Source organism: Myodes glareolus, chromosome 12, assembly GCF_982192425.1.
Source record: "Myodes glareolus chromosome 12, mMyoGla1.1, whole genome shotgun sequence".
NCBI lineage: Eukaryota > Metazoa > Chordata > Mammalia > Rodentia > Cricetidae > Myodes > Myodes glareolus.
The window spans coordinates 8,375,752-8,390,261 of record NC_142037.1 but is presented as its reverse complement, the minus strand read 5'-3'; the positions used below and the strand labels follow the sequence as shown (position 1 = coordinate 8,390,261).

General features: G+C 42.9%; 1 protein-coding gene across 16 annotated transcripts in view; it reads left to right on the top strand.

Moving 5' to 3' along the window:
- Nucleotides 1–14,510, top strand: part of Kcnma1 (potassium calcium-activated channel subfamily M alpha 1) — a 720,864-nt gene that overhangs the window by 578,576 nt on the left and 127,778 nt on the right. For 8 of the 16 annotated variants that reach the window (XM_085698388.2, XM_085698387.2, XM_085698389.2 and 5 more), the window contains exons 18-19: nucleotides 243–319; nucleotides 10,184–10,357. In XM_085698388.2, coding sequence (XP_085554514.2) covers nucleotides 243–319; nucleotides 10,184–10,357 — 251 coding nt within the window. The remainder of the gene's footprint in view (nucleotides 1–242; nucleotides 320–10,183; nucleotides 10,358–14,510) is intronic. The other 8 variants (XM_048426442.3, XM_048426434.3, XM_085698395.2 and 5 more) reach the window with 1 other exon arrangement.

Sequence of the window (14,510 nt, the reverse complement as noted above, 5' to 3'; positions counted from 1 at the left end):
CGTTCTCTTGCAAATAAAAGTTTACAAAAAGGAGCACCAACTTGAATCACAGAATGCTGGGCTTGAAGTGAATGGTCTTACAACAAACATTTCCGTCTGCAAATGTCTAAACTTCTCAAAAGATAAAAGGAAATTAGGCCTGGCATGTTTCATTAATTTGACACCACCTCGGGGGACACGTGGTACTCATTTTACTTGGGTGGATTATGAGATGTGTCAGTTTTTCCATTCTCTTTCTCCAGGGCATTCTTTTACTGCAAGGCCTGTCATGATGACGTCACAGATCCCAAAAGAATTAAAAAGTGCGGCTGCAGGCGGCGTAAGTAGTGTTTCTTTCTCCCCTCCCTCCTGTTCTCCTTCCTCATCCCCAAATTCCTTTCCCTTCTCCTTTTCCTATAGAGGAACATTAAATACCAAGTGTTCTCTTGAATATGTTTGGATATTTCTCCCTACCATTTAAAGAAACATGAAACAGATACCAGTCCTTGCTTAGAGCAAAAGATGAAAAAGAAATCACAGTTGGTTCCCAGGCGAGAGGCTAGTACCTCCTGTCCACTTCTCTAGAAGTAAACATGTCTGGCCCATAGTTAAACATCGTGGATGAAATGGAGGCTCCCTACAGCCTTGGTGGAGGGAATGTTTTTATATCGTGATTTCCAGTAGATAGGGGAGCGTTCCCTGTTAAGAGACTATATGTAGTCCTAGAAGGAAAGCGAGTCTCAGAACCCACTCTCCAAATAAAAGGAATAGACTGTCTTTCAAATGGGATTCTTGTAGGTTCAGACTTAGATCATCACCCCAGGACAAAAGTACTGCTCCCAACAAGGCTACCAGTCACCGATTCCTACAGACCATCCCCTAGCGCTTTGCTTTATGGGGTGAACTGGACTGGGCTCAGAAGCTTCCAGCATAGACGACCCCAGTTGTCTTCCACCCCAGCTTTCCTCTGAACCCTCAGTGGTGACTCGGGAACACAGCTTATGAGCTCCACTGATGTCATGCTGTAAAGCAGTCCTTGCTTAGGGGAGGTCCAACCTTTTGCAGCAATTAGATTGCACAGCCCAGTAGAGATTGTTCTGAACCCTAGAAAAAAAAAATCAATGCAATGCTGCCTTCCCTTCGACGGTTCGAAGAGCTCCGTGTGATGTTTGCTTTGATCCTCACTATGACCCTGTAAGACTAGCTGGGCTTTATTTAATCCAGTTAAAGCAACAATGACCCTTCATTATTTAGTGAGACAATGGAATTGCTGATAATCGTACAGCCAACGTTCATAGATTCAAGTCCCCTGAGGCTTGTCTAAATCCTGTGGTTTCAGGGCCCTGATCTTTCTTACAGGAGGAAGGATATCCTTGGGCTAAATGAATTGAAAGAGAGTTATAAAAAATCCCCCTCATAAAATAACCATTTTACAAGAGGCTAGTGAAAAGGCCACCATTCCTTGGGTGGTAACCCAAGGGTCTTGCCACTGTGTTGCTTGAAGAAGACATGTTAAACAGTAAGACTTAAGATAATACCGCCTGAGTACTAATAAGCTGGTCTTCTGGGAAGCACCAATGGGCAGTACTTGGTCTAGAGACATTTCTGTAGAGGTCTTCTCGGACTTATTTCCACATATCAGTTTAGACCAACTTTTTAGCATCCATGGTTTGCATTCCCAAACTCTTGTCACTATGCCTATACCCAGAAGGATTTCCTGATTCTCTCAACTTTCAAGGAAGAGTATCTGAGTGTGTTGGAGATGAAGAAGAAAGGTCACCACCAAGTCAGCCCCCAGGCTCCAGGACTCACTCCTGCTTCTCACCAGGTGCTTGGGAACTTAGCTGTGCAGCAGGCATCCTCAGAAACATGTCCATCAGAAGGAACAGGCCATCCTAAGGCTAAATGCAGGCAAGAGAAGCACCAGAGAAAGAGGGTGAACTCTGTAAGGAAACTCTCATAGCAGCAATGGGGGCAAAATGAGTGGGAGAATGTTGAGGCCAATAGTCCATGCAAGGGTGTTTCTATAAGCAAACCCATCCCTCGGGAGCCTTAGTAAAGTGGCAAGGCTCTGACGTACTAGGTGAGCATCCATTCATGTGCTTTTGTGTAACGTCTTCATGAATGGTGTCTTTGTAATGCCTATGATGGAATGGTGAATGAGATCCCTTCCAAACCTTCTGTCAGGCAAAAAGACAAGCCCATGTCATGTTGAGAAATATATAAAGTCATAGAGACCCACATGCTAAGACAAGAGAGAAGACCATCTGAGGGTGTCAGGGCTCTTATAGGAAGGCTACTAGTTCATAGTTTGACTGGTCCTTTGGGAGGTGAGGGTGGAGGTGAAACAGGGTGAGGAGAGGAGCAAGGGGCTAGACTCAAAAGCAGGAAGCCATTTGCAGTATTTAGAGGATGGGTGGAGGGCCTTTGCGGTCTGTGGCATCTGGAGAGAGAGGTACAAAGTGAAATCATACAAGAAGGCAGAGATGGTGCTGAGAAGCTAGATTTTAGTCCTGTGCCTGAAAGTTACCAGGTGCTTTCAGGAAAGGAGATGACATCATCAGGTCTCAGCTGAGAAGATTTGCTTTGCATCTGAATGGGGGATTCACTCTGGAAGACAGAATGGAAAAGGCAAGATGAGGAAAGAACTTGTCTGATTCACTCTCTGTGAAATTAGAGTGTCTCTCATAGGACCCCATAGTACATTATTCTGGAACACCCCTTTTAAAGTTCTTACAAATAAGGATTTGACTTCCAAGGTGTTTTTCTCTATCTCTGCTCCAGGCAAGCAAACAGTAGTGAACTTTTAGCTCCATCCTATTGTGAAAAGCACAGTTATTCACAATCACTTCATTCCCTCATTTCCATTCCATAAATTAAGCTAGTGAAGTGTGTAATCTCCCATCATGCACAACATCATTGCTGCAAAAGGATGGCCTCCTCTAGGACTGCTCTTAAGAGTGACAAGGTTATGGAATGAGTGGTTAATATTTGATAATAACCAGAATTGTCCAAATGTTGTTATTTCCAGTTAAAAGGCCATAGCCTGGAGGGCAGGATGCAGATATGTATGGGAGGATTAGAATAAAATGAATAATTGAATATAAACCTTCTCATGAAGGTCAGGAATTGGAGAAGATATATTTGGCTGTGAAGAAACCTTCCTGAGAAATAGTTAGCATTGTCAGTTGCATATGGAAATAGCAAAAACAGCAAAATTGGAAAGGACAGTTGTTCCACCCTGTTATTTATCCAAACCTGTCAGTGCAGCAATTAATAATACACCATAAAATGATATAACTGTGTGAGCACAAAGCTAATAACAGTCCCCAGAATTTGTGTATATTTCCTACCCCTCCTGTCCCTACCCAGTTTCTCCTTCCCAGTCTCTCCCTTACCCTTTTCATTCCTCTTCATTCAGTGACCTCCAATGTTTCGTGTCCTCTCTGGGAGAAGTCCGGCACATGGCAATTCCATCTGTGGGGATCCCATTGCGGTAGTATAGTTTAACTTGTGCGTTTCTTTCCATTTCCTCATAGCTCTCCATCCATCCAGGAAGCGAGTCCAATTCAGACGTCTAGCCAAGGAGAAAGCTCTGAGACTCTGCCATTGACTCATTTTCTTTTTCTGTGCCGCAAACCCGGTCTAATGATTTACACTTCCCTCCCAGCCTCTCAAAAGTTGCCAAGGGTACTCTCCTAAGGGACAAGTCATGTTTAGATTGATGTGTGTGAAGGAATTTTCTTTAATTTCTAATCATTGACATGTCTTTGATTTATTTTGTTTCCTCTTTGCTGCCTTGGAATACGACCCCCACTCTATCTTAACCGCACCCTGGTAGTGATCTATTGTGAGTAAAGTGCGTTCCCCGCAGCCCAGAGTACAGTTTTCCTGCTCTTTCTCTAGATGAGATACTTTTTTTCTGTACAATTTCAGTTTCGTTTTATTTTTGGTATTCGTGTTGCATGTAGCAGTTACATCATGCCCCAACTCGCTCATGCCTTAACACAGTCCTTGTAGAGTAGCCAGGAGCTGGAGAGTGCCCAGAGCCCACTCTCCGTGCATCCGCTCATTCCCCAGCCTCCAGCAAGCTCTGGACATGGTCTTATTTTTCCATTCGAAAATAAGACCTTGACAACAGTGTGTTTCTCTTGAAGGCCTTGCCTCAGGACTTTTAAGGGACACGGATTAGGCTGGAGTAATTACCATTCTCTCTTTAGATGCTTTGTCCATCGGGGATCATGGTCATGCTTGCCTTTGATAAACTATACTTGTTTTCCCCTGCTATGGAGCTTGAATTCCCCTCCTGAAGGAAAAGCATAGGCTACATATATATTCCTGAGTTGTGATATATATGATATGCACCAGTAGTTTATATGTAAAAATGTATATTTTTATATATAATCGTAGGGAGATTCCATAGAGAGAGGAATGCATTGATTATATTATATGTGCCTCTCTGTCCAAGATGATACTTGCTGGATATTTAATTGAGTACTCCTTTGGGACTGTAAGTATCTGCCTTTCTGGAGACAAGTGGTCATTATTTCCTACAGTCTATGAAGTTTCCTTGCTTTTAAGTACAACGTCTCCTTTAGTTGGCACCCACTAGTTCTTCCCTAGTTCCTCTGTGAATGTCAGGCATCTGGAGGATCAGTGTGCTTATTTTGGAGGGAAAACATTGGTTAACTAAGGGACAATGCTCCTTTTCATGAATGAGCCATGTAGGAATCTAAACAAGTCAATACAAGTCTCTAGACCTCTCTAACTTACTCAAGGCATAGGATCCCATTTATCCAACCAGATGTAATTTTTAAGGCCAGTGTTTCTGTGCGTGACCTACAGCTGTCGTGCTAGCTATCACGGGCACTAGTTATCAGCATTGGGTCTTGACTTACAGACATAAGACTCGATGAAAAGAGAAAGGAGACCCAGTCTGCAACTCATTGTGTTCATTGGCTCTGGAATGTGGACATGTTTCAGCTCTGGACCTCTCATGTTCCTTTACAGAAGAGCAAGAAGAAGCAAGTTGACCGTTTGAGTTCTGGTAGTCTTCCTGTGTGGAAAGTCTCTGATGTTCTGTGTAGTGCCAAAGCAAAATACTGAGCTTCGGTGCAACACACAGTTCAGCCCACTTTGGCTCTGTGGAATGTATGTGGACACGCTACTTCTGCACCCTCAGATTTTCATACTCGAGCAGTCTTTGAGAACTAGAGGGCCACAAAATGCCAGTCAACAAACACTCCATTGGCAAAGTCTCCCACCTTTCCCAACTCCAGAGTGGTTGGTGTGAGCCAGATCAACTAGCTGGGTGTGTGCTTCAGATTGCTGACTTTAATCTTTGCCCTTCCCTCCTTCCCGATCACAGAAAGTCTTGTGTAAGACCTTCTTCTTCTTCAGAAGGTAATGGGAAGAATTGTGTTAAGTGAAGACATCATTTCTTATTTATAGGATATGAAAGAACCTCTGCTTCCTAGCATTACATCTAACGATGTACCTCAAACAAAAACCTCAGTGGGCTTTTCTTCTTTGGAGGGTTTGCTTATAATTTTGGTTGCTACTAAGCCCTAGAAGAATAGCTGTAAAGTCACGCTAAGAGATAATGCTTCCCTTCCATGGGCTTATTTGAAAAGTGAGGCTGTGATCTGAGAAGTGTACCTTAAGTTAATGGCATTTTTTTTCTTTTGTACTAGTACCCTCTTATATTTGCTCCTTTGGAAACCTAAATTGTTTTCCTTCCAGCAGCTGGAAACCTCCACCTGGGCCTCTTGGGCAAGGCTGCTTTTCCTTTCCCTTCCAATCCACCCCCGCAATTAAGATTCTACAATTGCAACCTGGCTGGCCATTTGGTTGCTGATGCCGGAGGCAGATGGTACCGCAGACAGAATAGGCTGAAACCCTTCCTTCCATTCCATACTTGGCTCAGGAAGGCCAGCCAGCAGAGGACCTGAGGCCTGGCACCTGATCATATTAAGTGTGTCCCAAGGAAAGAGAAGTGAGCGGGCTACATCTGCAGCAGGTTTAATTTCTCACCATCACAACCTTTGAAAGTAGAGGGAAAGTTGTGCAAGAGTGTGTCTGAGAAAGCTTTCCATTTTAAACACTAAAAAGTAAACAGAGAGCTTTGATGATGTCCATTAGGGAAGTACTTCTATTTTGTCTCTATAAATACTACTAGGAAGTCATAATGGAAATAGTGGATGAATATCCATTTTATTGTGGTGAAGAAAAGCACATAAAAGCTTTCTTCTGAAGTGATGAAGCTGTTCAAACATAGATTTTTGTTTTGTTTTAGAGGAAGGTGAGAACCCAAATCAGATTCTTGGCACTGACATGACCTCTTTGAATCACTGATACTGGTCCAAGAACAAGAACATTTTGTGGGCCAAAGAGAAAACAAAGTCCCAAGGGGCTTATATTTCTTCTTTCCCAGAATTAAGTTGGCCTATGGGAACAATTCGCCGAACATAAAGTTGTTCCAAGAGCCCTAAGACAAAGTGACAAGTACCTGCAGAGACATACTCTTGTCTAGTCCCTCTCGGGAAGCTGCAGCAAAGCTGTGAGGAGACCCTATCTGCCAGTGCAGTATAAAACCAGCATGCTTGCAAGTTACCCCTATTGACTGCTCCTAGGAGGTTTCATATATCTGTCCTCACTGCCTCTGAACATCATAGATGGGAGGCTGCCCTTGAATATGGCTTCACATAGGTTTCAGTTCTTAGAGACTGCAAGGCCCTCCTCTGAGAAGAGCAGGTTCTGCTTCAGGCCATTAGCAAGCTGCTGTCCTACAGCCAGCTACCACTAGATGTCCTCATAGACCTACTTTGCTTTGCCTTCACATTCTGCTTAAAATCTTTTCTCTGGTGATGGGGAAGAGCCCTGGATGGCTACTAAGAAAGGAACTCAGCACACACCAATGGAGAGGAGACATGTTTTTACGCCCAGGAATAGATGAGAAACTTTGGCTTTAAATAGATACTGACATGTTCCATGTAGGTCTGTGAAACTCAACCTTGTGGGGGTTAAGTCTCTCTCTGATAATATGAATCCTCTAACCCAAATTGACTATAGAAAAGAAAACAGTTACCAAGAAGGTTCTGAGAATCTAGAATTTATTGAAACCATAATGAAGGGTTAGGAAGCCATAGAGTTGAGGAAGGTGATGGAGAAGTAATGCCCAAGTTAGAAAGTCTGTAATATAGTACCTACGTGACTTTATTTTAGAACCCAAGAATAGAATGCCCACATTTTCTAGAACACCTACCACATGGGAGGCAAATCTTCATTGCTGATCTTGACCATGAATAAAAGTGGAAGAAATCTCAAAACTATGCATACATCCCTCATGCCTGACGGGTCACTCCATCGGATGGAAGGTCAGAATCACCCTTCTCTTCTTAGACAGTGGACCTAGAAGTACATAGGTGACAACACACCTGACTGGGGTGGTAGACAAGGAGACACACTCTTACCTGGTCATCTTCATCCTAGACATCGTGGCGCGGAAGGTTCGTCAGGATGTGGGGCTCAATCATTTTTAACTGTTTGTGTCTTGTCCCCGAGCCTCATGTTGATTACTCTTGGGGTGTGTGTGTGTGTGTGTGTGTGTGTGTGTGTGGTCTTTGTCTTTTGAAATTTCTCTTTTGCATTTGGTGTGAGCGTAAACTGCCCGGAAGGAGTGGCGAGTACTAGCATGTTTTCTGTTTTCTGCATATGCCGCTCTGGAATGTGACTGCTTATAATTAACAGTTAATCTTCCTATAGCAAACGGGTTTCTGCGGCTTCGGTTACCAGTTGCAGCCTGTTACTGCATGCTAACAATACGAAATTTTACAGCAATGCATGGTCTCCAGGACAGCCAACTGTGACAGTTGCAAACGGTCCCTGAAAGTCACTGGTTTGATGTTATTCTCTCTCCTGGAGCCTTCTGATGTGGGAGGTCTCCACTGCCCATTGTGATAGGGTGACCTCTGTGGAAAAAAATGATTTAAAAGTTACCTATTCTCCTCTTCTTTCATTCATATATATATATATATATATATATATATATATATATATGAACTTTCTTTCCCTATAAATGTGTCACATTCTATTACCATGCATGAACCCGAAATGGCAGTATGAAAATGAAAACCAGGGACTGTTGCTAATGAGAAACATAGCATTCCTGAGTTTGATGGGATTCTCTGCTACAGTATTTGATTTAAAAGAAAAAAAAAGAAAAAACAAGTTTTAAAATAATTTGAAACTACAGTGAAACAAACAAAAGCAGAAAAGAAGCTATCTTCATCATTCTCTTCTTCGCAAGTAACAAGTCAATATGTCCACTTAAAGCATTGGGGTAGAGAAACCAAGAGACTGATTTTCCAGGCGGTATACCAGATCTGGATACAGTTCGACTAAGTTTATTTTCATGTCTTCCATTGAAGACTCTCTTTTCCCTTTCTTGACTCAGCCACTGCTGTTGATCAGGGTGGCCTGGACATTGGCAGCACGCCTTATGACTTCCTCTGACTCAAATGCTATAGCAGATTCTTATTTTTATTTTTTGGTAAAAGCAGAACTCGAGAGAATGATATACTGAGAGTTGAGCAGGGCTGGGGTTGCATGTTAATCCAAACAATGGACTTAGTTAGGATGCTAAAGGACCGTGCACTGGGGATGTGAGCCTACTCACAAGAGTGGGGATGCTGCTGGAGGTCTCGCGTTCATCTTCCCCAGTGCCTGCCCTTCACAGTCATAACGTTCCCCTCGCTTGACAAGCCCACTCTATGGCAAGTCATGAAGGTCTTAGAACAGGGCTTGACCCACTTCAGAGATTTTAAAAACCCGTTCCTGGTGACGGTAACATTCAAAGAAAGCAAAGCCACAAGCTATATTTTAAAGTAGAAGGGCAACCATCCTCTACAAAGGAAAATGCAGAGGGATAATGCGACTTCCCACATGGAAGGGATGGGTGTGGAGATAACACCTGCCCAGACCAAGTTCCATGTTTGCTGATTGGAAGATGAGTTCTTCTACCCTGTGAGAAGAGCATGCTAAGTGACCAACAACCATGTTTGCCTATTGTAGCAGCAAAATGCGATACAGAAGTCTTCTCTTGTGCTGTAGTATAAATTGGCCAGAAGGGTAAAAGGGAAAGGCATTGGAAATGACAGGGACTTTAACAAGCTTTGCGTGACTATATTACAGGTACTGGATGAGCACCAAACCTTCACACTACGCTAGCCTTAGAAGAACCATTGAGGGTCCCTGAAAATGCCAGGAAGATAGCTCGTAAGGCAAATATTTCAGGTTATTTTAATATATTTTGGCCAATATTTTCCAAGTAAGGAAAAATATGATTAAGTCACCTAATTGCCTTCTGATTTTCTGGTGGGCAGGAAGAGAGAGGCAGCGCTCACAATAAATACACCCATGAGTAGCTAAAAGCCTTCCAGAGACTAACATTTCATATTGCTCTGGGTGATTGTTTTTATTTGTGAACTTCCTTTAATGTCAAATATGCAGCGTTAGCCTTGAGTAGCGGCATTTCTTATATGGACAGATTTGGATATTTGTTCTGTCAAGAGTAAATTTAAATTCCTGTAGCTATCATGTAAACTCACTCCTGGGAAGTTCAGCAAAAGCGTCCTCAGGTCTGATATTAGCATGTAATCGTTTCACATTTAATTTGATGGAAGCTTGTCCCAGGTTCTGCTTAATGCCCAGAAATGGATGAAAATGAGAAAGCCTATATATTAGATATATTTGCATCCTGCAAAAACCATTTATTGTACCAAATAAGCAATTCATTTAACCGATTGGCTGTGCGTCTCTTTTACTCTCCTGCATTAATTGTGCCAGGGGGAGAATGGTGGTTCATTTTTGCTGTCTATAATTTGCTTTTTTCTTTTCATCCAAGAACTGGGATGTGTTCAGCCATGCCTTCTTCCTGTGGTCACTGCTCCATCGAGGGAACAAAAATAATATGCAACAACCTTGGGGGACAATAAAGGCAATTTATATTTTCACTGTTTTTTTTTTTTTTTATGTACAACCAAACTGTCACCAAAAATCACTGCATTTTTTTCTGGGTCAAGACTGTTAACGTGAACTAAGACCTGTGTTCAATTCTCCAGTGCCCTTCCAGCTGCCTTGCTGTATGTGACCTTGCCATTAACTGCCGCTCTTCCTCTCCTCCCATCCAACCACATGGTTATAGCCAAGATGTCCATCTACAAGAGAATGAGACGAGCATGTTGTTTTGATTGCGGACGTTCTGAGCGTGGCTGCTCATGCATGTCAGGCCGTGTGCGTGGTAACGTGGACACCCTTGAGAGAGCCTTCCCGCTTTCTTCTGTCTCTGTTAATGATTGCTCCGCCAGTTTCCGTGCCTGTAAGTTTAACCTCAACACCATGGTTCCCTGTCTGTGCTTGTCTGTGACATCAGCCCTGTCTTGTGTTGTGCTTTGTGGTCCTGTGAGTCCACTGAGTTTCTGTTGCCTTATTAATGTGGTCTTGTGTGTGATGATATGTTGCCTGTGATATGATATCTCTGCGTATGTGATGGAAGGGCTTTCCTTTACGACCTTTTCTGTGCTTCTTGTGATCGTGAACAAGACTGGCATTTGACAGCCTGCTGCTAGCCTTCCTCTCTCTTGTCTAAATAAGTGAAAAGGAGAAGGAAAGTAACAGGGTAGCGATCACTATTTTAATAGAGGATTTGTGAAAATGTGGGTCTTCAGATTTTAGAGGTGACTATTAAGTGGGAATAGATCAAAAGGACGGAGGAGAAGAAATAGGGAGAAAAAACTTTCTAGCATTTCAAAATACAGAAGCTACAACAGCATCTAGAAGCAGATATTTGCTCATAATATATGTTCATGTATATATGTAAATATATATGCATATACACACAATTTTGTCCTGTTTGCTTGTTACCAGAGTCTCATTCCTCCATACCTGATGCTATCCTCACTTCTTGAAGAGAATATTTATTTTTGAATCTGCCTGCCTCCATACACTGGCAGTTTCTAGTGCTGCCTTTCAACCAGTTGACTTATTTGAAGGAGGCTCCGGAGACACTCATTAACATCTTAGATTTTCCCAACAGTTTAGTCCCACTCAACCAAGGTATTGTGTAGCAATCATGAATCTAAATAAGAAATATTTAACTTCTGAATCTGCGGGATTTTCTTCGCTTTATATCTCAGATCGATGTCACTGCCATGCTTGTCCCCTTGAAAGAAGCTGTAACCATCAAGCTGCTGCCAGCTACTGAGTCTGATGAACCGAATTCCCGAGTCACCCTTATCTGTGTCTTCATTGGTGCAGAATGTGCTGGTTTGAAATGCTATGGGTGTTCCTCCTTGTCCACCGTTAGAAGAACTTGGGTTCTGCACGAGGACTTGGATGCTCTTGAGATACGACCATGACTTTGAGTTCTTCCTTTGGTAGTAGAGGAAGTGGGAGGCAGTGGTTCTCCCTGTGCTTGACCCATCTCTCCTTACAGAAGCCAACACACTCTTGGTGTTGCGTTGACATCTTACCCACTGTCTCTTCTCCTAAATAAGCAAAATCGGTTCACCTTTTCTTTTCCTTGTGGACGTTCACACCCACCACAAGGAAGAAGGGAAACATTTAGTTTTCGAACATTTGATCCCATGGTAAATACACATGAATGAATCATCATTGTCTGTGTTGAAGATAGTCCCTACACAGTACACTTGTGAATATCTAGCGAGAGAAAGCCACAACTCTACTGTATAGAGAGAGGACTAAGTCATGCCAGGTGCTGATGTTCAAAGCTGCGATTCACATTTGAAGTTTGTAAGCCATGTGTTGAGCTATGTATTGAAGGCATTCAGAAGCCTGATCTGAGACCAGTGAGCCAGGAGGGTTGAAGGACAGACTGATTTAAAAGTGATACTTAATGGGGTTTTATTGAGAGGCATTATGGACAGTACCAAGCACTTTGACCTGATTTTTTTTGCTTTGTTTTTTTATTTTGTTCGTGTGGATGATCAGTACAAGTCCATATGCCTTTATTTTTGCCTGCAAGAATTTTTTCTCATTCATATGCATGTAGCCTAAGTAACCCAGATCACAACTGCATAAAGAATTTGTTTGTGATGTGTAGCAGGGCACCATATTTAAAGAGAAGCTGGTTAGGAAGACAATGGAGTAAGCCATGGGGGCACCACTGGCCAGATCCCTTTGATTGGCAGGGGTAGATGTGATTGCCAACCCTCTTCAACCTAAGGCACAATTTCTTCTTTTCTCAAAACCACCACACTCCAAAACCTTGGCCACAGATTTGGTGGAAAAAAACCTGAAGAGCCAGTTTGGCTATGGGCTAGGGTCCTGTGGTCATGTCTTGGCGCACTGGCCCTCTGCTCCAATCACAGTAAAAACTATGTCCCCATGTGAGGCTCATGGTGTCCATTGTGTGCAATTTCCATTTTATTTGAGAAAAACCATAATTGAAGGGATTTCTCAGCTCTGCAATTCAATCCTGGCATCAGTGGAGGCCGAGGGAAGAAAATCTTGGGGTAAGAATGCCCCATCCTCTGAGAACTACCCTGTTCATAATACTGTCATCCTTCTGCCCCTCCATCGCCAGCCCCCACTGTGAAGGACAGCAGGCTTCAGGACTTGAGTGGTATTGACAGCTCTGGGGGTGGCTTGCCGGCTCTGTTTCGTCATCCTCACTTCATCACAAAAAGGAGGATTTCATCCATCCCTGTGTGAGACCACTCACCTTTGACCACTAATAATAAACTAGAAAAATCCATTCCAAGTTGAACTCTTTTATAGGCCCATGTCAGCCGTTCTCCTCCAATTAAAAAAAGGAGAACAAAAACACAAAGCAAATAAAATAAAAAACCCTTCCGTCTCTGCTGAACCCCTGGCAGTGTGCCACAGCTATCCGGGCACCCCATGCGGGTGGTGGGTTGGGTAGTGCCCCCTTGACAGAGTGAATTGACTCTAAGAGCAGTGGTGAGAGTGGGCTTTTCATTAAATATGAGCAGACGTGAAACGGAGAGGGTTTGACGATTAGAAATGGCAGGAGAAGGGCCCTGGAATCAAAGTGAGGTCAGATGAGCAGGTCAGATTACTTCTCTTACATTCTTTAGTTGTTCTGAAGATCATTTTGAATTAGTGTCAACAGAACCATGATGGATTTTGCCCTTTGTCTTTTATACTGGGGCTGTATTGTTTCCCAAGACACTCATTAAAGGTCATTACACTATTACAGGCTTGCTTTGGTCACCGGTTTCCAGTTGAGTCAGTAGTACTTAGGAGACTGCCTAATTCGTTCCTCTCTTGCCTTGTCTTTCCTTCCCTCTGTGCTTTTTTTTTTCCTTATAAAGGAAAGGATTTCCGTTTTTTAAGGGACTTTAAATTGAAACACAAAGCCCCATTACATGTTTTCTGAAGTGGGAAGGGAAGTAGCTAGTTCCCAGAGGTGGTAATGTATTAAAAGTGTTCAGAGGGTTTTAAAGACCTCTCTTCTAACTGCTGTTTGACACACCTCTCCTTGGAGGCGTGGCCCAGGATCAGTCCTTGTTAAGGCTGGTGCGGGGAGGCCATTTGTCTTCCATTGTACTCACAAGTAGATGGGAGGCCAAACCCATACAAAGGCCTTCAGAGAGGAAGGACTGATTTTAAAAAGATTTGTGATTTTAAGTGCCATGAGCCTGAGGAGAAAGCTCAGTTGGATCCACGGTGCGAGTGTAAGAATCTGGATCCCCCAAACCCATGTAAACAGCCAAGAAGAATGGTTCATGTCTGTAACTCCACTTCTTGCTGGATGGGTGATGGGCAGATTCCCGAATCTCATTTGTCATTCAGCCTAACCAAATTGATTATCTTCAGATTTAATAAGAGACTCTGTCTCATTCACGCACAGCTCACCCCATACACACATACCACCACAGCCCATTTTTTAAATAATCTAGAAATGAATAGTGACCATAGAGGATGCATATACTGAATTGTTCAATATTTACCTCTAGATTGCTCATTATTCATATCTAGGATGGGACTCGACACTAAAATCTAGAATTGGTGTTCAGTATTAAAATCTAGAATCACAACATCATTTTCTGATTCTGTAGATCTTATTTCTACTTCAGATGGTTTTTGGCAGTGTGTCACTTCCCTTCAAAGACACCAAGATGTTGTGCATCTGACATCTTTCCAAGTCTCTGATCTAGTACAGAAAAAAAGAGCTGTCTCGTGATATAAACACTCCCACACGCCAATATAGATAGAGGTCCTAACCAGCTCTGCTCTTTCCAGTAGAGCTTTTTGGAGTGGGCATTCTCTGTCTTTGGAAGTTTATTCTTGGGTCCAGTCTTTCCTGGTGTCTAGTTGCTAAGTGTAATAGAAAGGAACAATTAAATTATGACACAGTGACAATGAAAGGCCCTAATGATTCGGACCTGCCTAGACCTGCCTGATGTGATTCTATTGATAGTCCATCAGTAACACTGGTGTAAGCAAATGAATTGAGTAGGGGGAGAAGAGCAGGCCTTTGGGTTTGC